The sequence below is a fragment of the Agelaius phoeniceus genome, chromosome 13 (assembly GCF_051311805.1).
Source record: "Agelaius phoeniceus isolate bAgePho1 chromosome 13, bAgePho1.hap1, whole genome shotgun sequence".
NCBI lineage: Eukaryota > Metazoa > Chordata > Aves > Passeriformes > Icteridae > Agelaius > Agelaius phoeniceus.
Genome location: NC_135277.1, coordinates 12,303,937 through 12,329,429, shown reverse-complemented (window position 1 = coordinate 12,329,429; position 25,493 = coordinate 12,303,937). Strand labels below are relative to the sequence as shown.

The 25,493-nt window shown below is 53.4% G+C and overlaps 1 protein-coding gene across 1 annotated transcript; it reads left to right on the top strand.

The window, feature by feature from the left end:
* The first annotated feature begins 1,990 nt into the window (after positions 1-1,990).
* On the top strand, positions 1,991-24,745 carry ONECUT1 (one cut homeobox 1). The gene is made up of 2 exons (XM_054642306.2): positions 1,991-3,475; positions 16,627-24,745. Exons 1-2 carry the CDS (start codon positions 2,395-2,397, stop codon positions 16,917-16,919), a joined length of 1,374 nt encoding a protein of 457 aa, XP_054498281.1. The 5' UTR covers positions 1,991-2,394; the 3' UTR covers positions 16,920-24,745.
* Positions 24,746-25,493: the final 748 nt, after the last annotated feature.

The window sequence follows — 25,493 nt, the reverse complement described above, 5'->3', positions numbered from 1 at the left end:
AAGTGTTTGTATGTATGTGTGTATGTGTGTTAATTTCGGGAAATACATAAAACCGCTGTGGAAATTCTGAATTTACAGAGGCGAAAAGTATACTCGCTTGCAGGGCCATACTCGCAACACACACAGAGATGATCGCTGAGATTCTAAAAGTTTCCTGCGAGCCTCCCAGCGCCTGGTGATTTTTGAGCTCCGAGCGCAGGCACACGCAGGCTGTGCACCCGCAGCCTCGCTCGGGGCCGGCCCCGGTGCAGCCCCCACGCCGGGCTCCCCGGGCACGGTCCCGTGAGCGCCCACGCGTGCGAGAGGCACCGGGGGCTCCCGCTCAGCTCCGGGTCCCGCTGCGGGGCGGGGGTGCGGGAGGACGGGCCAGACGCTTCGGTGCGAGGCACGGTCCGCACCCCGCGGCGGGGCCGCACCTACTCCCGCGGGCAGCAGGGACGGAGCGGGGCCAGGCCTGGCTCCGGCCATGGGGCTCCGACCGAGGCCCCGAGGCCGCTGGTGCGGTACTTCGGGCTCAAAGCGCGGGGCGAGGGGTCTCGCTGCCTCGGTGAACCGGAGAACAGTGAGACCCCACGGGACCCCGAGCCATGCCCATCTCCTCGCACCCGAAGGGACTCTCGGCAGGCCCTGTCCGTAAAGTTATTGCCATAACTCCGAGAAAAGTAACCCCAGGGGCTGATTTCAGCTCGCTGCCAGGGGGACTCTGCCCCAGGAGCGGCTCCTGTCTCTGTCCCTGCGTTCCCCGGAGGCCGCTGGCAGCGACTCCTGACTCCTAGCAGGGAAGGGGTCTCGGAGCTCTCAGTGGAGCGCAGGAGGGTGACTCCGGCCCCGCACGGGTCCCGCGGGACGCAGCAGCTCGGCCCCGCTCTGCGTGCCGCCGGTGCGGGCTTTGCCAGGACGGGTGCTCAGCTCCTATCCCCCGCTCCATGGAAAAGACACCGGGAGCCCGGCCTGAGCCCCATCCGCTCGCTGTCCCCGGGCCCGGCCGGGGCGATGGGGACAGGTTGCTCCGCAGGGTGCCGAGGGCGGGCGCGGTCCCCGACAGCAGTGCGGGGGGAAGCGGTGGCGGCCTTTGTGCGCTGCCTGCCCGGTGCCGCCCGGCTGCGGCCCCGCGGCTCTCCCGCGGCTCGGCTCGGCTCGGCCCGTCCCTCCCGCCGCTCGGCGCCGCGCACACGCTGCACTCTGCCCGGCGTGGTTCGTTATTGTTAATGGGCGAACAATAGGCACATCTGCCCTTTCTTCCAGCATAAAGGCACCTTAGCTAACGAGGGGGGCCGGCGGGTGAGCTCGCTTGTTCTTTCTCCTCCGCCTCCTTTTCTTTCTTTTTGAAGAAAAAATAAAAGAAAACCAGCGGCATGTCCGGCTGCTGGGCGCCTCGGGACATATGCTCGCCTTGCACTGCCGGGCACGCCCGGGGTCCCCGGCGGGGGCTGCAGGGGGGCGTCCCTCCCCATGGCACCGCCCGGCCGGACCCGCGGCACCCCCGGCAGAGCCGCTGGAGGGGTGCGGGAGCTGCGCCGCGGGGCCGGCCCCGGGACGCGGCGCCGTGCGGCTCCCACCGCCCTCCCCAGGCCGGGCAACGGGAAGTTTCCCCGCAGGGCACCTGAGAGGAGCGATACCGGGACAGCGTGGGGTAGATACGGCGGGGAGTGCGGGGGACACAGGGGGCACAGCCCACGGGCGCCGCGGGGCAGGGCGGTCCGGTGTCACCTCCGGAAGCTCCCGGTGAGGAGGCTCCGCGGTCACGGAAAACGCGGAGTCACCGAAGGGGCGGGGCGGGTGTCCCTGGCCGGCAGCGGGGGCGGGCTCTGGGCCCTTTGTGCCCGGGGCGGGGGCGGCGGGCCCGGGGCAGCAGCGGCGGCACCGCCGGCTCTGAGCGCCGCCGCGCGGGGCTCGCCCGCTTAATAGCGGCGCTGACGTCACGGGGCGGGGCGGGGCGGGCGGGGGCGCCGCGCGCATGCGCGGTGCGGGCGGCGGCGGCGCTGCAGCACGGAGCGGAGCCGGAGCGCGGGGCAGAGACAGAGACAGAGCCATGGCTGGGGATGGCGAGGGACGCGGCCACACACCCGCCGCGGCCGCGGCTGCGGGGCCCGGCCTGAGGGAGCGGCGGCCCTAGGAACGGCCCGGCGGCGCCAGCCAGCAGCGGGAAAAAACAAATAAATACATTGCCACGAAATAAAAATTAAAAAGAAAAAAAAAAAAAAAACCGAACCAACCGAAACCGGGAAAGCCAGCAGCCCCGGCAGCAACAGCAGCAGCAGCACCGCCACCACCAGCCCGCAGCGCTCGCCCGCCGCCGCCGGCCCGCGGGAGCAACCGGCCGCCGCCAAGAGCTCCGGGACGCCCCGCCGCCCACCAGATAGATGTGCGGTCCCGCCGCCCGCACGGCCGACGATGAACGCGCAGCTGGCGATGGAGAACATCGGCGATCTGCACGGGGTGAGCCATGAGCCGGTGCCCGCCGCCGCCGACCTGATGAGCGGCAGCCCCCACCACCGGAGCGCGGTGGCCCACCGCGGCAGCCACCTGCCGGCCCACCCGCGCTCCATGGGCATGGCGTCCATCCTCGACGGCGGCGACTACCACCACCACCACCGGCCGCCCGAGCACGCCCTGACCGGCCCCCTGCACCCCACCATGACCATGGCCTGCGAGACACCCCCCGGCATGAGCATGAGCAGCACCTACACCACGTTAACCCCTCTGCAGCCTCTACCTCCCATCTCGACGGTCTCGGACAAGTTCCCTCACCACCACCACCACCATCACCACCATCACCATCCCCACCAGCGGATACCGGGCAACGTGAGCGGCAGCTTCACGCTCATGCGGGACGAGAGGGGTCTGGCGTCTATGAACAATCTCTACACCCCCTACCACAAGGATGTTACCGGCATGGGGCAGAGCCTCTCTCCGTTGTCTGGATCGGGCCTGGGGAGCATCCACAACTCCCAGCAAGGGCTGCCCCACTACGCTCATCCCAGTGCCACCATGCCCGCCGAGAAAATGCTCACCCCAAACGGATTTGAAGCCCACCACCCTGCCATGTTAGCCAGGCATGGCGACCAACACCTCACCCCCACCTCCGCTGGCATGGTGCCTATCAACGGGATCCCACACCACCCCCATGCCCACCTGAATGCCCAGAGCCACGGGCAGATCCTGGGCTCTGCCAGGGAGCAAAACCCTTCTGTAACTGGTTCGCAGGTCAACAGTGGAAGTAATTCAGGGCAAATGGAAGAAATCAATACCAAAGAAGTAGCTCAGAGGATCACCACCGAGCTCAAGCGGTACAGCATCCCCCAGGCTATCTTCGCCCAGAGGGTGCTGTGCCGCTCTCAAGGGACGCTCTCAGACCTGCTGAGGAACCCCAAGCCCTGGAGCAAGCTCAAATCCGGCCGGGAGACCTTCCGCAGAATGTGGAAGTGGCTCCAGGAGCCGGAGTTTCAGCGGATGTCTGCTCTGCGGCTTGCAGGTGAGCCCGCTGCGGGGTGTTCGGGGCACGGCAGCGGCAGAGCGGGGCCTCGGGCCTGGGCAGGCCGCCCCGGTCCCTGCCCGTCCCTGAAGAGCAGCACCGATCCCCCGCTCCGCCACTCCATTACTCTCCCTTCCCCTCTCCCTCTCCCTGCTCAGTGCACCGGCACCGTCCGGCTCCTCCGCGCCGCGCTCAGACAAAGCCGAGCCGGGGCTCGGGGCTCGGGCAGCGCAGTGCGGCGCCCCGGCTCTCCCCGTTCCCCGGGCCAGGCTCGCCTGCCGCGGGCAGAGGACGCCCAGCGCGCCCGGTAACGGGACGCCGCCGAAAGCCGCTCCGGCCGGCGGCAGCGCTGCCCGGAGCGCGGAGGGCGAGGCGGAAATGCTTGAACTGGCGGTTGAACCGGGCCCACGGACGGGGTACGGGGGAGCCCCGGTAATGCGCCGCCGAGAGGAGTCGGTGCCTCTGCTTTGTGTGGGGGGCGGTGGGCTCAGGTCGCGGCGGGGCTCGGGGCCCGCGTCCCGCTGGGGCTGGGTGAGCTGGGACAGGCGTTTGGTTCGAATGAGCCGAGCCCGGCGGGTGAGCGGTGCCTGAGAAATGCTGGTGGCTAAAATCGTTTGATTTCATTTTCTAAATCTTTTTAACTGGTTGTAGTTATCATTAGGCCGCGCACTTTGAGTTTCGCGTGGATGTCTCTGCGTGACACAAGCCGGCCGTGTCGCGGCTCCGCTGCCCCGCAGGCTCGCCCCGCTGCCGGTGCTCGCTGCCCGGGGTGCTCCCGAGCGGGTTCCGTATTGTCTGCTCAGAGATGGCCGTCCCGGTCCGGACCTGTGCTCTGCCGCCTCCCCAAACCCTCCCGTCTGCGCTCCGGGTGCAGAGCCCGGCTTTACTACACCGCGAGTGAGGGTTTGTTAATTAAGTGATAGGTCTCCATTAATTTGTCCCTGGAGAACGCAAGACAGTCAATCCGAGTTGGAGCCAGGGTCACTGATCCGTTTCACGGACAAAAATAAGGGAAGGGCCAAATCTTTCTCCTTTCAAAAGCACAACGGGTCTTGCGCTTTCGACTACCGAGACGGTGAGAGCTTGCGAGCGTTCCCCGAGTGTGCAGGGACGCGGCTGGGCCACCACCGTGCTCCGTGCCTGTTTTCAGTCAACCACCTTGTTCCAGAAACCTGAAGCTGAGCTAGGAAGGGTCCGGGGCAGGGCCTCCCTCCCCGCTGTAGCTGGCCCTTAGGTGCGCGCCGGTGGGAGGACGTTGCTCTCTTTGGCTTCCACTCCTGCGGAGTCGGTTTCAAAGGTCTGAGCTCTCAGAAATTGCCCTTTCCGCCTTCCCTTTCTCAGCAGCCACCCCACCAGCGAAAAACCCTCGTCTTGCTGGTGCTACCCAGGAGAGGAGGATGGAGTTTGTGTTTCCAATATCCCCGTAACGATTGCTAAGGCGAACTTTCTTCGATTTGGAGCGTGTTTTTACGACAATTTGGTCGACCTGAATCTCCGCTCATTTGCATAGATCGATACTGGAAACAACCCCTCGATTCGGAGCCTGCTGGCATCCCTTCCCTGGCGCTGCCGGCCGGGGAGCTCTGCCAGCCCCGGCTGCTGCAGGCCGGGAGGGAGGCAGGGAAGGAAGGAGGCGGCCGTGCTCTGCCCAGCTGCCGGGTCCGGAGGGTCCCATTGTTCGCTGCTGCCCCCAGACCGCCCCTTCTTCCAGCCACCTCAGCGCTGCCCTCTCATAAACGGATCCCGGTAATCCCGTTAGAGAGACAAAGCCTCATTATTCCGCCTTCCCTTTCCGATGAAACCCCAAAGCTGGCACCTTACAGAAACAGCCTCCCCGGGGCCGAGAGGGGCTGGCAGCGGGGGCGGGTCGGGATGTACCGCCCGCACCGGGGTGTCCGCGCGTCCCTCCCGGCCGGGCCGGGCCCGCAGAGCTCTCCCCGCGTACCGGGGGCTCCGGGCCCGCAGAGCTCTCCCCGCGTACCGGGGGCTCCGGGCCGGGCCCGCAGAGCTCTCCCCGCGTACCGGGGGCTCCGGGCCTCGCCGGGCGCTGCCCACCCGGGCGCCGGCAGCACGTGGGCATTTGCATAGAGCTGCGTCCCTGTCAGTGGGGCGGTCCCGGGGCCCCCGCCCCGCCCCGCGCAGCCTGCGCGCCCTTCCGCGCCCCTCCGCGCCGCGCTGCCGGCGACCGGCTGTAAATGCATAAAGTATCGATTTTATTTTGTGCAGGTTTTAAATGTGTGATGATCTTACTAAGTGGTAAAAATCTGCCCCGATTGATATTGATGTATGAACATCAATTCAAAATAACATAAATTACTGCGGCCGACGCAAATTAAATTTCACGTCCAAATTATAACTCACTCCCGGGCGTTTAGAGAATTATCAGGTAGATAAATACCCAGAGCCGCCTTCATTTCTTCCCTTTCTGATTTCCTGCAGACAGCAACCGGGAGGCAGTGAGGGGGATGCAGCCTGCTTATTTTAGGCCTCGCGGTCTCGCCTTGCACTTTATCTTGAGTATTTGCCCCTTCCAGCCGTCCCTGGGGGATTCCTACCTCCCAGATTACAGAAGCTCCGACAAATAGAAGAAAAATTGGTAGTTACATGGAAGCAGGATTGAGGTCTTGACACTTCCTGGGCTGTCTCTTGAAATGTAAGCAGAACTGCTAATTGCAAAGCTGACCTCTTCCAGCCTCCATCTTATTCATCCCATCTCCTTTCTCTTCTCTGTTCTTTTTTCCTTTGTCTGTCCCACTCTCTCTCTCCTCTCTATCACTGAATATTTATCTATTTGACTGTCTCTCTGTTAGTCTTCCCTCCCTCTCCCTCGCCTTCATTGACATTTGGAAGGGCTGTGAAGGGACGCCGAAAAAATAAATACAATTAAAAGAAAAAGTACATCCCTTCTGCAGCCTGCTGGGATTTAAGGCTGAATTCATTTCAGTTTGTTGGATTTTTTTTCCGTGTGTGTGAGAAAGAGGAAACAGGAGAGGATAAAGGAAGAAAAAACCCCGACTTTGGCTTGTTCAGGAAAAAATAATCTGCTTCGAGCCATTCATTGTTGGAACTGCGACTGCCCGCCGGCCTCGCTCGGGCCCGCCGCTCGGGAGGAAGGGTAGCGCCGGGGAAAACGCGGCAGAGACAAATTCTGTGAAGGCGCCGGAGGAGTGTAAGCGAGCCCGAGGTTCCTTAGAACCTACTGTCGGAGTGGGTCCTTCACCGATGGGCGCCCTCTGAGCGGGCCCGTCCCGAAGGTTCCCCCGTGGGGGCTCCCCGAGCGCGTCAGCAGCGAGAGGCGCCCTGGGGAACCCGCGCTCGCCCGCGGCTCTCAGGAGGGGACAGGCCCGTCCCTCCAAAGCTGCTCCATGTTTGCCCGCGACCTGACTGCTATTTTTCATAGCTGCACCTCTTTTCCTCCACTCCTCTTATCCTTTCTCCCTCCCAGTGTGAATCCCGGCTAAGCTGAAGCCTTGGGAAGCCGGCGAGAAATTCTCGCCAAATTAACTGTAAAGAAATCGATGGAGTAATCAGAGCGTTTTCCACGTTAAATATGAAATCTAATGACGCCGTTTGCACCTCTCGCCCGCCGCCGCCCCCGAGCGCACCGGGAAGGTCTGGGCCGCCCCGGCCCCGGTGGCCTCATTAGGGGCTGTTTAATATTTACCCTGCGGGCACTTTGCATAAAGGCGTTTGCATCAGGGAGGCGGGGGGCATCGACCGGGGCCTTCACCGGTGACACTCCGAGCGCGGAGCGGGCCCGGGGGAGAGGCCCTGCCCCTCCCGACCCTGCGGGCCGCCCGGACGGGGACGGCCCGGGCCTGGCTCGGCGCACCTCGGGCCGGGACAGCGGCCGCTCCGCTGCTGCCGGTGCGGGCTTGGGCCGAGGCAGGGGGCCCGGAGGCAGCGGAGGGTGGGAGAGCACCCGGAGCAGTCGTGCCCGGTGCACAGCCGGGGCAGCGCTGGGGCGCACTTGTTTGCCGGCCGTGTCCTTCGGCGGGATTGATTTACAGCCGCGTTTGCCCTTCGTTAATGTTTGCCCAGCGGGAGGAGGAGCGGGGCCGGGCGAGCCGCGTTCCTCCGCACCGGGCCGGGCCCGCCCCGCGCCCGTCCTGGCAGAGCCCCCGCCCCTCAGCGCGGCTCGGCCCCGCTGTTTGTTCGTGCGTGCGTTCGCCTGCTGTTTGTTTGTTTTAATTACCGCCGCGTGGCGGGGCGGCACCCAGGGGCCGTGCCCGCTCCCACCCTCGCTGCCGTTTGAATCAGACAGCCTCGAAACAGGGCGGCTCCCGCCCGTGGGCGCCGCCGGGGCCGCCCCGGGTCACACAGCCGGGCTGCGGGCGCGGTGCCCGCCCCGACCGGTGGGTCCGTCCGCAGCCCTCGCTGATCGCCCCTCGGTTCCCGGGGGCTCTGCGCCATCTACTGACCGCCAGCGGGCGGGAGCGGCCCCGCCGGCCCCGGCACCCGCCCGCACCGGGCAGCGGCGGCGGCTCCGGGGAGCGCTGCGAGCGGAGGGCCCCCGCCGCCACCGGGCTGGCCCCGCGCGGGACGAGTGAGGCCCCGCTGGACTTCAGCACCACGAACAGCGACCGCCGGCAGGGCCCGGCCCCAGCTCCGCCTCCGCCCGGGCGAGCCCCGCTCCCGGGCCGGCCCCCTCCCGGTTCATGGACGAGGCCGCTCGGGCGCAGGTGCTTGCTGAGCCTCCCCACGGCTGCCGGCCCCGATGGGGAGCAGCATCGCATCGATTATACGTAGCTGCAGCCGGCAATTAGTGCCGCGGTGCTGCGGCGAGCGCCGGGCCGAGCGCACGGGCTGCCCGCGGCGGGGGCGGCTCGGCTCCCGGCAGGGCAGAGCCCCGAGGGCGCCTGTTTTGGGCATGAGTGCCTTCGAACTGCGTGGCCAGAGGGGAAGCGAGCTTCCCTCAGCACGGTAACTCAGCCAGGGGGGCCGGGATGCCCCAGGAGGAGAGGAGAGGTGTGTGGCACCAGGACTGTGCCCGCCGCAGGTGACACCGGTAGGGAGCCCGGGCTCCTGCCGGTGCGCAGCTGGGTTCTGGTGTGTGCGATCTGCCTTCTACATAGCCAGGAAGGAATGTGATAATCAGATTGAGACAAAATCATATGGAAATCCATAGGCCAGGTACGCTTCGGTGCCTGGCTTTGCCTGTACAGGCATTAAACCACCGCTCCGGCTCTGCCTCAGGCAGCCCCCACCTGCCCGTGTAGCCGAAGGGTCCGCATAAACTCCACACGAGGGACGAGAACTCCGGGAGTTCTAAGGTGACTGAAGCGTAGGAGCTGTTGCTGAGGTGCTGGTGAATCTCACCTGACGACTACAGGCATCGAGGGGAGTTTTTCCTGAGGACCGACCGGGACCCAGCATGGCCGCGTGTCGGGCGCTTCCATGATCAAATCGATAAATGTAGATTCGCGTTTCAGACACAAATCTACCTGGATTAATCATACACGGACAGAGAAGTGACCCATGCTGACAGACTCTCTTTGGAAACGCAGCTGACTTGAGCCGTTTTGCTTAAGAAGAAGTCAGTTTTATGACGCTGAAAGATTAATTTGTAGGAACTATTTATTAACGGAACAGTAGTTTTCATTCCCCCCCCCCCCCCCCCCCCCCATTTTAGGGCGATAGAAAGCCTCAGTGGTGGCATTTTCCGTGCAGCCCAAACGGAATTAAAGCTCGATGGCCGGCTGCTGTTCCGCAGGGCTGCGGGCAGCACCGCGGGGCGCAGAGCGCGGCGCCGGCTGGTGGAGCTAGAAATGCCGCTGCTTCCCATAGAGGAAAGCCGTGAATCGGATGGCATGGGGGGCTCTTCCTTAACACTTGGGTGCAGAAAGCCACTGAAATGAGCCCGGGCTCGGGTTTTGGATGTTTTTAGGGTGCAGAATTCTGCACTCGTTGTCACATGCATTAGAAACCCGTCGATACGAACTGAGCCACAGGCGGGAGAGTTGCCCGCGGCCCCATTGCCCCCGTTTATCCCCCGCACAGGCAGGCTGCCAAACGGCTTCCTTAATGTCCTCCCCAACCGGAGGAACTTCTTTATGCCGTCACTGACTCATTTCTCCTTTATTTGAAACATATCTCGTTATTTTGAATATATTGGAATTGACGGAGAACTTAAAAATTGGAGCCGGGGAAGCGGCAGCCGGCAGGCCGGTCCTTAGGAGCGGAACCAGAGAAATGACCTGGGTTTTTCAGTGAACCTGGCCATACTCAATGTTGCAGTGAAGCTTTTGCGTCGTTTCCAGCGCTCAGAAACTCAATTTTCGGCTGCTGTAGCAAAGTCTCCGCCTGGGGATGTGGGAGGGGGCGGAATGTGCCGGAGTCAGCACCCGAGCGCCTCGGAGGCCCGGGGAGGGGATTCGCTCCCACAGCTCGGAGCCGGGCCCAGCGGGCCGGGTGCGGCTCCGCAGCGGGGTCTGTCCCGCGGGGCGGGGCTGCCGGGGCGGGAGATGAGGAGGGTGTGAAGGGGCACGGCCAGGTGCGCAGCGGGCGGTGCTGCCCGGCCCGGGTGGGCCGGCCCGCGTAGGCGGGGCGCGGCGCATAAGCGGAGCAGAGCACAGCACGGCACGGCACGAGCGGGCGGCGTTTTCCAGCCTGCGCTATGCGGAGTGCAGCGGAACGGAGCGGCTGGCTCTCCCCAGCGGGATGCCGTGCCGCGGTGCGGTACGGAGCGGTAGCGCGGGTGAGGAGCCCACGGCGTGCTGTGATGCCTTAGGAACGGAACCCGCGGTGCGGTGTGGCCCCCGCGGTGCGGTGCGGTGCAGTGGGACGCGGTGCGGAGGGACGTGATGCGGTGCAGTGGGGTGTGATGCCGTGCTGCGGGATGCGGTGCGGGCCATGCGGTGGGTTGTGATGGGATGCGGTGCGGCCTCCGCGGTGCGGTGCGGTGCGGTGGGATGTGGTACAGTCCCCGCCACGGGGTGCCGTGGGATGTGATGCGGTGCCGTGGGATGCGGCGCGGAGCTCCGCGGCGCGGTGGGATGTGATGCGGCGCAGTGGGATGCGGTGCGGAGCTCCGCACGGTGGGATACGGTGTGATGCGGTGCGGTGGGATGTGATGCGATGCGGTGCTGTGTGGTGCCGCGCGGCGGGATGCGGTGCGGAGCTCCGCGGTGTGGTGGGATACGGTGGGATGCGGTGCGGCCGGTTGCGGTGCCGCGGGATGCGGGATACGGAGCCACGGGATGCGGAGCCGAGCCCCGCTTGCCCTGCGCTCCTCCCGCGGAGCTCCCGTGGCGGGGAGCGGGCGCCCCCCCGCGGCCGGGGCCCGGCGGTGCCGCTGCGGCGCCGGGCGGGGGCCGGGCCCGGCTGACGCGGTTAAAATATTGATGTAGTCGCAAAAATCGTTCATTAAGGCAATTTAATCTTTGCTATTAAATGTCCTTTCAATTCATTTGGGGTAATTAAGATGCAGTTTAAGTGATTAAATTCTAATTACTTATGCTACGCTAAGAAATATTTGTCACAGTAATATGGTTAACTAAAGAGCTAGCTAAAGAATTTTAACATTTGCTTTAAATGATATCGCAGGGAAATCAGGTGCTTTCCCCTGATTGATCCACTTAGCAACACATTGTGTAACGGTGATGTCAGTTTGCTGAAGTGGTTACAGATCCATCAACACCGAGTTTGTGTAAACCCCTGAATCCCCAACTGCTGAGTCAGCACTCCTCAGTCAGATTCACTTCATTATTCCAGGGGCAGCAAATTAAGGTCACTCATTTTAATACAGTGCCCAGGAGTGAGATGTTTACCGTTCTGGCTCAGCTGGGATCTGTATGTTGGTGGGGTGATGTCATCCTGTGAGCTTCCCATACACAAAGGTATTTTCATCTCTTTTGATGCTATGAAACAACAAAAGACTATTCCCTGGATTTGATGGCAGAGAAATGGGACACAGATCAAAAGATCTCTGGGCATATGGAAACACCTACACCCTGAATAAGCATAAATACAAATCACTAGAGAAACAAGTGCCAAATGCTGAATAATGCCCGGATTAAAAAGAAATCATTTAGTGTGGGCTCAGACATTTCAGAGAAGACCATGCTCTTTTCAGTTAAAAAGACAAAGCTTTGGGGAATAACCTGTGTCACCCAGGTAGGCTTTCATCCCTGAAAAGCTGTGCAGGGCCTTACCCCACAGTGGGCTGGAGCTGAAGGGAATGCTCTCCCAAGCCTCTGAGGAACCTGGGGCAGTGCAGGGGACCACTAAACTCTGATGTATCAGAGTGAATGTCACCCAGCAGTTGTGGTTATTATTCAGGTCTAACAGATTTGCTTGGGTTTAGTTCATGTAGGCACATCTAACCCTCAGGTAGCCTGTGTCTCCTATGCCCTTTTATTTTGTTTTCATATGCCCCCAAATATGAAGTTTTTGATAATTGGGAAAGGTCTGTTGTTCGTGTGTGTCCCTGCAAGCCCCAGAGGTGTTATTCACATGATAAGGATGTAACTTATCACACTTTATTGTGTGTTATTGGCACCATGAATTTACCATAAGCTTTTGGCTACCTGTTTCCACTGAGCTGTTGTAGCCAGTGTGATTAGAACTATCTGTGATGGCCAAAGTCCTCCAGCAGTTTCAGTCTCCTGTGGAAGCAGAAAAACTGCTGCTTTCCCCACCAGAATTTAGAGCCTCCTACAGAAGAATATCCTTCAGGATATTCTCCAGTCAATACCAGTGAAATTTTCACTCTCCACACATGTTATTGGATACTGTGTGATGTTTCAAAACTAGAAGAAGATGATTTGGAAAGGGATTCCTGGGTGGATGCAGTTCAGACTGTAGCTGAGCTTTCTAGACCTGACACAGCAGAGATTAGAAAATACATGTAAAGAGAGACTTCTGAAAGGGCTTTTTATGTCTTTAAGACAGTCCTGTACATATGAGGTTGGGGTAACCAAAAGGCTTTTGCAGGAGGAGGGGTAAAATACATAATCTCATACTTGGTGGCCATCAAGTAACAGTGGCTTGTGGCCTGGCTGTGCCTGTGAGGGCACAGCTCTCTGGGGCCTGGGACCCCAAATCCACCATCTGCACCCCTCCATGCCCTGTCAGAGCTTGTTCTGTGCTGGCACCACAGTGGGCCAGCAGCTGAGCAATGCCTCTCTCAGGGGAGTTGCCCCCTGACACCAAAAGTAGCCACAGGGCTTGGGGCAGGACTTGCCCAAGTAAAATTCTCCATTGTTGTTCCCTCTGCTTCAGTGACTGTCTTCCAGAAAAGCAACCAGCGGAACTTGTGGTGATATTTTATTTTGTTCACAAACCAAGCCAGAACCCATGGGAAATTAGGTTTATTGAGAGCATCACCAGTTTTATTCTTTGCTTCTGTTTTTTAGAAAGGAAAACTGGAGTTTGCCAGAAACAGCTAGGCACATGTGTGCACACCAAGTGCTCCTGAAAATTGATGTAGAGTAATCAGGGTTTTTTCCTTCAATTTTAAAAAGAAATCCATCCTCTAGGGATGAAACATTAGATCAAGCATCAGGGTTAACACCTGAGCTTACTATAATCTTGACTTTTACACTGACTGAATAAAGCTGTATCACAGATAGGCAAAACATCCTCTTCACTGTCTCGACCTAAAGATGCAATTAGTGCATTTTCATCAGGGACAGGGTCCTGTTCACACTCCTGACAGGCAGAACTGATCCCACTGTGCTGCACCCAGCTGGGGCAGTGTCAGCAGGCAGTGGAGCTGCAGAGCTGGGAGCCCATTTCTGCTCCATGCCCAGACACCTGGGCCTCCCTGGCATGCACAGACCTTACGGGGCCTGGCAAGCTTGCCTGACCAAATCCCTCGGGTGACTTAGAAGGAACAAAGGGAGGCAAAAATAGATTGATGGGTTGTGTCAGGAGAATTGCAAGTGTCAAAAATATCTGTTGCTCAGGGCAGAGGAAGATGGAAGTGACTGGGAGAGGCCAGAGTTCAGGACTGGATTTATAAGGCTCCTTCTGGCACTGATAATATTACATTGTCATATCTGCACGCGTGTTGCCAGAGTCAGGGTGACTCTTCCTTTATCCTCTGCTTTTCTTTTTTCTTAACAAGATTTTCTTAAAGGCTTTTTCAGAAGGCATCACATGGAGCATTGCTCAGCTGGGGCACCCTGGAGACAAAGAGCAGGGCTCCTGCAGCAGGCAGTGAGGGCTGGGTGCCCGCAGGTGTGTGCTGGGGGAGGTGCACCCCTCCAGGGAGCACAGCACCCTGCAAAGCACCTACAGCCAGTGTCTGTGCTCTGGGAGAGGGTCCTCTCACACTGCTCAAGGGCAGGGGCACAAGAAGGACATCAGTGCAAATTACTGTTATTATCTTCTGCTGTGTAAGATAAAAGAGAGATGGAGTGTGTGATAAATCGCTGTGAAGACAGGCTCTGGTGTTTTTCCAAAAAAACCATTTCAGTTGACATCTCTGACCTCAGTGGGCATTAGGGGAAGCCCTGGCACTAGGGTGTGCTGCTCTGCCTGGGCATGACGTGGCTCAGGCTGCTGTCAGAGAGCCTGGCAGCCCCACCTTGCCAGGCCAATCTCTGTGCCTGCTCTGCATCTACTCTCCTGTTGGAACAGATTTTATCCCGTGGTGTGCATTTGTTCTCTGGCAAGCTGGAAGCTACAATTTATTATTAAAATTGATTGGCTCCAGTGCAGGGAAAACGATCGCAAGGAAACCCTATTACAGTTTTTCATTATCACTATTATTTATTTTTAAGTGCTATTAATATTCCTGAGCCTGGACAAGGCAGAAGATGAGAGGTGGTATCCACTCCTGCTGCTCACAACCTGAGCCTGGCAGTGCAAGGGCTCTTGGAACAATTGAGTGCATTGGGAAATTTTTGCCCTCAATCTGCCTCTGGCAAATGTTAATGGAGGTAAAGCTGAAAATATTTGCAAAAAAAGTAAAATAGGCTTATTTATATCATATACTGGATAGGTTTTATTTTTTTTTTCTCCCTAGTAATGAGCTATTTTCTTACCTCTGTGCTGTCACTAGCTTTAATTAAGAGGCTTTTGATACAATTAAAGTTGAGGAACAAGGTATGTTGTAACTCTTGGGACACTGTCCATGGAAATAATTGTTCAGGAGTGCTACATTTCAGGAAATGAGCACAAGTTCAGGAAGACAATGCGTCATGCAAGCTAGTTTCCCAATAGATGGTTGTTTTTTTGTTATTCCCTGCTATTTCAGAAAGCTCATGTAGCAGCTTGTGATTGAAGCCCCAGAGGCTCCCATCACTAATTGAGCTGGCTCTGCACCTACTGCTGTGGCTGTCATTTGTGATGTGATGATTCACACTGAAGCATTGCACAGCACTGACTTGGATCACGCTAGCTGTGCCATTAGGATTTTGTGACAAATTATGATCTGGATGGAGTATCTAGGCAGAAGATGGAATTTGTGTAGCCTTTGAAAAAGGGAGGTGTAAAGCAGCGTGAGCAGAAATGAAGCACAGCAAATGTTGTCTGCATCTGGTTTGTCTTCTTTTCTGCCTGAGCCTGTTAGCAGGGGCAGTCAGAGCTGGAGGATGAGGCTGTTGTAAAGCTGAGCTCCCAGGAATTTCTGATTATCAAATGGTCAGACATACATAAAAGACTGAGATGCTGTTGGTATCCTCATTCTGAATATGTGGCAGTAAATAACAGACTATTCTTGCAAAAGCATCTTCAACCCTTGGTTTGCCCATGTCACCCTCCAGTGGGGATGTAGATTATTTCAGCAGGAACCAATCCCCACAGTGAATTCAGCAGTTTGGCTTCAGTAGGGGCTCATGAGCATCAGGAAACCTGGTTTTTAGCCCAGAAGCTCCACGGTGTTTTAGAGGTCAGGATGTAACTTCAAAGCGTTCTGCAAAGGTTTTCAGATAAAAATACTTGTAGGAGACATGAGCTTGGCAGCCCAGTCTATTTGATTGATGTGTGATTTCTCAGGAAAGAGTATGTGGCTGGAATTTATATTGTTAGGGACCTTTTCAAAAGCCTCTCCTCAGAGGGGACTGAGCCACCAGTGTCTTGGGCCAGCACAAGGAGCCTTCACAGCTCCTGGCTCCTGATCTGTGCAGTTCCCATTTCTCAGGTACAAAAGGTGGATGACTGTTTTCATACCTCCCATGATCATTGAAACCCTCATGCCAGGACCAGCTCTTGGTAGTAGTACCAGCTGTAGAAAGGACCTTTGCAAAGTAATTTGTTGTTTTCATTCCAATAATCATGGTGTAAGTAGAGATACTGCACAAAATTCTTCATGTAGTCAGTACTGATCTCCACAGGAGCTGGGACTAGACAGATCCAGAGAAAGAACATTCATATTGCCTTCAGAAACACATCTCTCAATCAGAATTAAAGGACATTGTTAGAGAATGAAGGGAAACAGCTTCAGAGCATTTGGAAAGTGAGACAGAGGAATCGAATCTGGCCTCCCAAGGAAGCTTTTATCCTAGCAAAATGCTAAGATGAGATGGCAGACAGTCGAAGGCTGACAGAGGGATCTGGGAGTCTCCTTCACATCCCATCAGATCCTGCCTGGAAGATGCTCTGGGAGGCAGATTTCAAATTGCAAGTACCCTTTATTAATGTAGAGCAAAATAACATTCTGATAGGGAAAGAAGGGATGATAGATGAAATGAGGAGCAATTCTATAAAGAAGATTTCTATACCATTGTTTTTCATGACAAAACATGTTTTATTTTGTTCAGAATAGATTTGGCCTGTAAGATTGTAGTAGTACACTGCTTCCTCATAGTTCATTAATTCTCAGTCAACAAAAAGCTACAGAAATAGATTGAAAGCAGCTAATAATTGTGGAAAGTATGACCAAGGTTAACTTTAGCGTTCCCTCAAATTACACTCCACCTCCTAAAGATATTAAATGGCTAAATTTTCAACACTAATGGGTAGTATCAAAATGTAAGTTCTTAGTATAAGCATTTGCTGAGTTTTAACAGACAACAACAAAGGTATTTTTAACTTTTATTCCTTATACTTGTAATAGTTTATAATGAGTTAGAGATGTAAATGTCCCACATCCTGTCCAAATTCAGAAGCTGACACGAACAGTCCTTTTTTCCTAATTTGCCCTGCACTGTGCTCCCACCCACTCCTCTGGCAGCCCTGTCTAACTGTGCTCCCCTTTCTTGCAGCGTGCAAGAGGAAAGAACAGGAGCACGGCAAGGATAGAGGGAATACACCCAAAAAGCCTCGGCTGGTCTTCACCGACGTCCAGCGTCGAACTCTACATGCAATATTCAAGGAAAATAAGCGTCCGTCCAAAGAATTACAAATCACCATTTCCCAGCAGCTCGGGTTGGAGCTGAGCACCGTCAGCAACTTTTTCATGAATGCACGGAGGAGGAGTCTGGATAAGTGGCAAGACGAGGGCAGCTCCAATTCAGGCAACTCATCTTCTTCATCAAGCACTTGTACCAAAGCATGAAGGAATAACCACGAACTGAAACCTCGGTGGAAAAGCTTTAAAAAATAAATAAATAAATAAAATAAAGACAGACCAGGACCTCAAAATAGCAGGTTTATACTTAAAACTATTTGAAAAAAAAAATATTTATAAGTCCAAAGAAACCAAAGACTTATTTCACCTGCATTATGACTTTGTTCTAAGACACACACTTTAGTAGGATGACGACTTGCAAAAAAAAACAGAGAGGAAGAAGGAAGCAAAATGGAGGGAACGGAACGGAAAGCAAAGAGAAGAGGAACAGACCACTGGTCTCACACCTTTGCCCATTATCATCTTCACCATACTTGGCTGTGTAGTGGTTTGGAGCATAGTGATTTCCTGTCATTGAGCAGACATCTCTTTGGATACAGCTCTTCACGGCCACAGCAGTTGCCATGGAGGTGTCAGTGTGTCCGTCCTGCGTGCACCCAGTGGGTAGGGACTTAGGGCTGGTCTCCAGAGAGGGCTGTGCCAGGGCACGGCCCCCAGAGCGTGGAGTCGTCTGAATTCCTTGGAACGGTAGTGTGATTTTTGCTGTTTCACAGTTTGAACTTGGCTGGTGCAATGCCTCGAAACAAGTTCAAACTAGGCAAAGAAATTTTGAATGGTACCTAAACCAGTGCATTCTCTTTGTTTGTTAAGGAATGTTCAGATTTAAAAAAGGAAAACTATTCCATCCATAAAAAAATCGACTAGCTACCAAAGAACACATTTAATAATTGTATTGCAGGTATTTTATTGCAATGATTTTAATATTCCAAAGCTATTTTTACACAAATACTATGTAGAGTTATAGGTATAAACTAATCTAACTGTATAACACATAAAACTTGTAATCAAGACTGTTATTTGCAATTAGTAAAACCACATTATCGTTTCTTTCTGTGATTGGCAAGAAAGAATGTCACCCGAGGAGATCACAGGAACCGAGAGCGGGATGCTGCTCCCATTGAACTCAGTGAGCCCTTTCCTCACTGACTCCAACGGGAGCACGAGAGGGAGCCGCGTGTGGCACCGTGGGTGTGACACCGTGCGTGTGACACCGTGCGTGTGACACCGTGCGTGTGGCACCGTCCCCGGGCGCTGTCCCGGCTGGAGCCCGGTGCAGCTGTGCTCCAGCGTGGCTCAGCTCTGCCATCTAGCCTGCGAACAGGAGACCTGAGGCACTCAGCATGCAAAAATGAAAGGGACTGAGGGATGCAAAACCACAGGGCTCAGCGTCTGATCAATACTCATTGACATTAGTGAGCTTTTTTTTACCTATCGACTTTACCAGGCAAAGGAATAGTAACAGCTTTGACGGCTCGTGGTCCTTTCCTACTGGAAGCAGTGGCACAACATCAGTTAATGCGGGAGGAGCTCCAAGGGGAGCTCCAGGAGTGCTTTTGGAAGGAGGAATTGTGATCTCTCTGAAGGCAAGAGCAAAAGTCCCGTGACACCGAGATACAGCCCGGTGTTTTGTGGCTTTGTATCTATGTGTGGCAGGCTGAGCTTTTGGCCCGTGCATTCTTTCTTGCTCATCTCTTAGTCAGGATAATGCATGAAATAGTTTGAAGTTTGTCGCTGAAAAGCTTTAAACGCTCTGTTGCTAACAGACCCATAGGAGAGAAATCATCCCGTTCCTACTCTGATAAAATTAAAGAGAAAAGCGTGAAATATCTGCATATTAAATTTTAATGTAAGGGGAAAGTAGACTTTAAAAATCATACATGTGCCTGTTAGATTTCTAACTGGTATTTCAAATTATTGTAGTAATTATGCTAGGTATATTAAATTCCAAAATAAGCAAATATGCAGGTATAGGCCCAATGCAAGGACTAGAAATAGGTAATCTAACTTCCAACCTTTTTGTTTTTAAGGAAAAAAAAAAAGACAAAGGAAAATTCAAGGTAAACTAGAATCCAAACACTATAAACAGTAGCAGATACTGGTTTGGGGGATGAAGCCCACTCAAAATACCAGTGACACCAAAGTAGAGCAACTTTTGTAGCACCAGTTGTTTCCCAAGAGGACAGGGTCTAGTCAAGGTTCAGGGTATACAGTTTATTTCCACCCAGTGTTTAGAGTACAGGTGAAATATCTCTTTATTAAAATAAATTTAAATAAACCAAATATTTTTGGCACTGAATATTTCTCCGTATTTCAGTATGTTAAATCCACTTTAAGGCTGACAAGGCAATTATCTATGAAAATGGCACCTAATCTGGACTTTTTTGAGTGTCTAGCTTACCTTAAATTTTAGCAAGCTTTCTTTTGAAGTGTTCCATCCCCATGGAGACATAATTGACATGGAAACATTGATAAGCTCACATAGAAAGTACCTTATGAATGCAGTCTCATTAGTGTAAGGTTAGTAAAGGACAGTGATAACTAAAGGTTTAGTTTTTTCCAGCAAAACACTGCTTTGTGACGTACCTATAGTTTAGAGAATAAAGCCTTATTTATTTAAAACTTGAGAATTTAAAAATGCAGGGAAATTCAAAGTACATTGCCGCATTTTTAGTATTTCCATTGTATTGTCTTTATAGACTACTTGCTGAAACCAAAGAGAACTTTCATACCAGCATTAAATTTGCACCCAATATGCAATTTCAGGATCTCTGATACACACACATGCAAGCCCCTAAACAGGACTGTGTATATGTACATGCACACACATTTTGATGGGGTGTATGTATGTATGTATACACGTGCACACACATGTCCACACACACTAAAACTAATGCACAAGTTGTAGATTTTAAGTGTTTTGGGTTTTTTACATGTCTGTTTAAGTAGATATAAACCTTTTGGTTTTCTCTAAGCCATTAGGAACAAACCACTCTTCCCATGAGCAATATGCGCCTCATACTCTGAATAGGCAAAGAACACAATTTCCTACAATTTCCTTCAAAACACGAAGCAAATAACTCTGGAACTGCTCAGTGTAGCTGGAAAGCTGTGTTACCTCTGAGCAGACTGCCCAGCCACACCGACTGAAGCATGGACAGGTTACCTGGTGCTCCCTTGCTCTGACTGGTGCCATCACCCAACAGGGCATCCTTGAAGGGGAGTTTCCTCTGATGCTGCATTTAACATTACCCAGGAAACCTGTCTCTGCCTGTTAGTGTTAGTCTTTCAGCTCATTTCATTCCTGACAAAATGGAAATTAGTTTCAAATTCGACAAGAGGATCTAAAACTCTGCCAGGAAGGAATAGGAGAGGGAGCAGAACCCAAAACAGTCTGGGAGCATCAGGAGATGGGGCTTCAGTCAAAGGTGACTCCAAGGGCAGGAGGGCATTAGGAACATGCATTCAGCAAACAGGCTGCATCCAAACATGACCGCAGTGACCCACAGGGGGAGGCTGGCCAAGAGGTGAACTGTCCTCATCCATCCCCATTGTAAATGGCATCATTAGATTTCTAGGAAAAAAACAAAACAAACTTAAAAAAAAAAAAAAAAAAAAGTCCTCCTTCAGCCTGCCCCACAGTGCTCCTTCAGCCCTGTGTGCTCTCCAGGGCTGCAGCCTCCTCTCCTTACTCAGGTAAAGCAAACCCCACCAGAGCCAGCCGGACACGGAGCTTCTGCTCGGGAAGTTGCTCCTGCACCCGCCAGGCCAGGAGCAAATTCCCAGGCAGCCAGGGTGGCCTGGCATGAGAGCAGCCCCAGGGCTGCCCTGGGCACTGTGCTTCTCCTGGGACGTCAGGAAGAGGCCGGTGGTGGTGGGCACTGCCCCGGGGCTGCTGCTGCCCAGAGGGTTCACAAACACTGCTGAGCTTATACCAAAGAGTCTTAGGACACCTCTCCTCACCTGAGTTGTAAACAGGACATTTTTACCCCAAAAAACGTTCCTTCTTTCTACTACTCTTCCTCCTATCCTCCTCCTCTTCCTCCTCCTTTGTACATAGGGATGAAAACTATGCATTTAGCAAACAAAGAGAAAGCACTTACCCTTTTCTATCTCACTGCGTTTGGGTGCATTCAAAGGCCCAGGGGCTAATTTTGAGACTTTGCTTAGCCTCCTGGTTTATTATTGTGGTGTGGTTAGCTTTACAATACATTTGGTAACTATTTGCTAAAGACAAAGAAGCAAAAGGTAAGGAATAGCTACTTCCACGTGTTAAAAAAAAAAAGAAAAAAAAAAAGAAAAAAAAAGTGTGTAAAGATCTACTATTTATAGTGTGAACCAAAGACGCTACCTCACTCGATTTCCATTGGTGATTTTAATCACATTGATGATACCAAAGAATACCAAAGATTTTTCATGCACGGCCTTGGTCTGGAAAGGGAACTCATCCTCCTTCTTACCCCCATCCCCTGACCCCCTTCCTCACCTTCACTCAGTGTGTAACCTTGTCTTCATTCTTAGTGGTAATGCTAATAACCTTATGAATACTTCTCTTGCTACAACTGCTACTACTGACGATGATAAGGATAATAATAATAATAATAATAATAATAAAGCTCTTGGCAAACATGTTGCAAACTTTGTAAACTCATAGGACGAGTGCCTTGCTTGAACCAAAGTGTTAAACCGCTGTTGACCTCTTTATCTCTCACCTTATACTCTTTGAATACCTCAGCCTGTTAGAAAGGCCACTAATGAAAAAAAGGAATAATTCTTCACCGTGGTGCTTTTTGCCGTGCAACCATGCAATGAAACTTTCTTTGATACCAAAGGAAAATGTTTTTTTCCACTTTCTTGCTGACAAACCAAAGGTTCCCTCTCCTTTCCCCCAAAGCAGCTTGAGTCCCTGAGCCCAGACAGGCCGTGCATCGCTTTTACCAATTCCTCCAAATACCTCATAGTAATAAATCTTTAGGGTTATGTTGTATAGAGAGTCTATGTGATAAGGCAGAACTTACTAGTTTGATAATTGTTAAGGTTACTGAAAAAAAAGCTTTATAATTCTTATTTATTTTGTAGGGGTTGTTTTGTTTGTATATTCCTTTTATATTGTTTGGTTTGGGTTTGGGTTTCTTCTTTTTTCCTTTTTTTTGGCAGAACTTCTCTGTTATACTCAAGGAAGATCTTATTCCTGGGAATGTTTCAAAGTGGGTAAAGATTGCTGTTCGCAATGAATGCAAGAAAGGGAAACATGGCTTCAATTACTTTTGTTTCAGCTAGGATGCTTTGTGTTTGCTAGTCGGTGTTCTTTTCACAGGGTAAAAAAAAATATTCTCTGCTGTGATAAATGGTTCCTATTTTTTCTCTATAATGTGCTGTGACTTTTAATTTAATTACATTTTGTATACGCTTATTTAATCACTGCTTTAATTTATGACTATGTAGTTAAAAAAAAAAATTGTATATAGTAGATTCAAAAATGGCCAAAGCTTTATGTTACAATCTTTTCATTCTTGATGCTGAGATGAACTGAAGGAGAGTGCTTCTCTTGACTGCAGGGTGTATCTTCAGCCTTGTCTTGGCATGCACTTCCACCCGTGTTACAAACACTGCCAGGTTACCCCCCAGGCCTCCCTTCCCCCCAACTTGTACATGCCAAAATGAGTGTTTCAAGGTAGTACTTTTGTCACTTAGAAAGCAGAAAGGCATTATTAGCGTGTTTTTTCTTTAATTTATTTGTCTTTTTCTAGAAAGATTGCTTTGTGGGTGAGACCCGCACATCCAAAGAATTTAAAAGTCGTTTAATGTTTAAAAAGCACTGGCATTTGTGAGAGATTTTGCTGAGTTTTTATTTTCCTTCGCCATTCGCACGGGTAGCGCAAGCAAGAAGCGGGCGCGGGCCTCGGGAGAAAAGCTGACTTGAATCTGGAAACCTTGGGCCTCGGGAGAAAAGCTGACTTGAATCTGGAAACCTTGCTCATGGAAAGGCCTTTGCGGCGGGCGCCGCGACAGCGCGGGCTCAGGGCCACCCCGGGCCACCTCGGGCCACCCCAGGTCATCTGGTCCCCAGGCAGGGCTGCAGGAATGGGATGGGGATGTTCTGGGGGGCTCAGGGCCACCCCAGGCCACCCCAGGCCACCCAGGTCACCTGGTCCCCAGGCAGGGCTGCAGGAATGGGATGGGGATGCTCTGGGGGGCTCAGGGCCACCCCAGGCCACCCCAGGCCACCTGGTCCCCAGGCAGGGCTGCAGGAATGGGATGGGGATGCTCTGGGGGGCTCAGGGCCACCCCAGGCCACCCCAGGCCACCCAGGCCACCTGGTCCCCAGGCAGGGCTTCAGGCAGGGATGGGGATGCTCTGGGGGGCTCAGGGCCACCCCAGGCCACCTGGTCCCCAGGCAGGGCTGCAATGGGGTGGGATGGGGTCCCTGGGGCACAGCTGGGTCCCCAGGGAAGCTGCAGCTTCTGCCAGGCCCAGGGGTTGCCCCAGCTGTGAGGGAGTGCACAGGGAACGGAGCTGCCCCAGCAGCCCCACAGCTCCAGGGAGGACAAGGCAGCTCAGAGTTGAAAACCAAAAAATAAAGGAAGGGTAATGACAATGATACTTCTGCAAAGCTGATGATGGCATCATGGCACAGAGAATAGGATGCCACTCACTTGTGGTTTATTTTGCATAAAGACTAGATTCTGGTTCAAGTAAACATTGTGTACTGACACGGTTTGTGCTGGCTGTAAATATTTCCTGTCCCGTGCAGTAACTGAGCCCCAGGTGTAGCTCGTTTTCCTCTGAGGGGATAGTGAAGGGCTTGAGGGAGGGAAGGACGAGGGCAGGGTCTGAGCTTTTGGTGGAAGTTACACTTTCTAGGTACATTTTTATACTTCAAGTGTTGAAATGGGGCAATAAAGATGCTCTGAAGTGAAGGATCATTAAATGATCTGTTGGCAGGCATTAGCTCAGTGTCTGCTTTTAATACAGGAGCTAATGCTGTGCAATGATTGTGCTTCACGGGGAGGGGGAGGCGCAGCATTACAGTCTGTGAATCAGCATGAGCCACGAGCACTGGACACGCCGTGCTCGGGCAGCCGCGCTTTCCTGCCCCGTCCCGCTAGTTTGGTTTTTCACGGAATGTTCTGCATCCACTGCACTCCCCGCACCCTCAGCGTGGGGCCGCGTTAGCTCTGCGGCGGGGAACGCGGGGTACAGCCCTGCCTGTGCCTTGCCTTGCCCGGGGACCCCCGCCCGCCCCGCCCGGCCCCCGCCGCAGAGAGGGCGCCTGAGACAATCACCGGTCCCAGCTCCGCAGGGCTAGGAAACCTTCCCAGAGCAAGCGGGAATTCTTCCAGAGCAACGGAACAAAACCAAAAAAAAAAAAAAAAAAAAAACCAAAAAAAAACGGGAAAAAAAAAAAGAAAAAATAAAAAAGGAAATAAAAAAAAAAAAAAAGAAAAATAACGAATACGAAGCGAAGATTTTGCTAAAGCCCTTTGCTGCCATCTTTAGTTCGCCCATTAGGAAGCAGCAGTAGTTTATGCGTTGCATCTGCATTTCAGACTAAGTGATTATTGTACCTAATTACGGTTGATTGCTGATATTTCCTCACTCTCTCTCTTAGTCAAGCGCTTCTTCTGTATTTTTGTGTGTAGCGATGACAAGTGCAGTGCGCTAGGCATTGCCCTGGGTTGGGTATGAGTATCTCCTGTACTGCGTTAAGATTTCCTTAAGTTACTTTTTTTAAGCTTTGCTACTGTTCTCACTTTATGCCGTGCAATATCATCTGCTGTGTTTGCTAAGCAAAAAAAAAAAAAAAAAAAAGAAACAAAAAAAAGAGAAAAAGTAAAAAAAAAAAGAAAAAAGCAAGTGATGATGTCATCATGCTTTTCAGTGTTACAATGTTTCAGCGTTACAATGTTTCAGCGTTTATGTAGTCACAAAAATGTAGTAAATAAAAGGTTGGATTTTCCAGCACTTTAAATTTAGACATTTCTTGCCTTCTTTTGTTTCTCCGTGTGCAGCCACAGGCACCGGGCTGAGCCGAGGGGAGCAGGGGAGTCCCAGGGGCAGCCCCAGGTCTCCCCTGGGAGGGGCAGCTTCGGTGGGGCCGGGGAGGGACATCCCCGGGCTGGGGGGAGAGGGGAGGGCACATGGAAGGGCACCTAAGGCTTCCCTGCACTGTCTTCTGCCCTCCATCCACACAGCTGTGCAGCCCCTGCCCCCAGCAGGCACTCCCCATCCCATCCCATCCCATCCCATCCCATCCCATCCCATCCCATCCCATCCCATCCCATCCCATCATGGTGGGCTCTGGAAAGATGAGTGCCAAGTGTCTGAGAGGCGAGTGAGGCTCATACCAGATGCATTTCTCTAATTGAGGGGGAAAAACATTAAGAAAAATAAGTGAAGCAAATAATCTTGGTTTCCTTTATATCATCTAAGGGTATGGATGTCACCAAACTAATTCACAGAGGTGTTTCCTTTTGTGTGATGGAGTCCACCCCAGGCCTGCAGGATCAATATTTAATTGTTTAAAGGGATATTGTATTCCTTTCCTGTCACTGTTGTTAATGCCTTCGCTCTCTGTAATCCCACGGGGTCTTTTCCTGGGGATCTGATCAGAAAGATTACCCATCACTCGGGAGTGGTGGGAGGAGAGTCCCAGCCATAAAAGATTCAGGAATGCATTGAACCATTTTCTCTCTATCTCCTAATGAAGTGATGAAGCGTGTG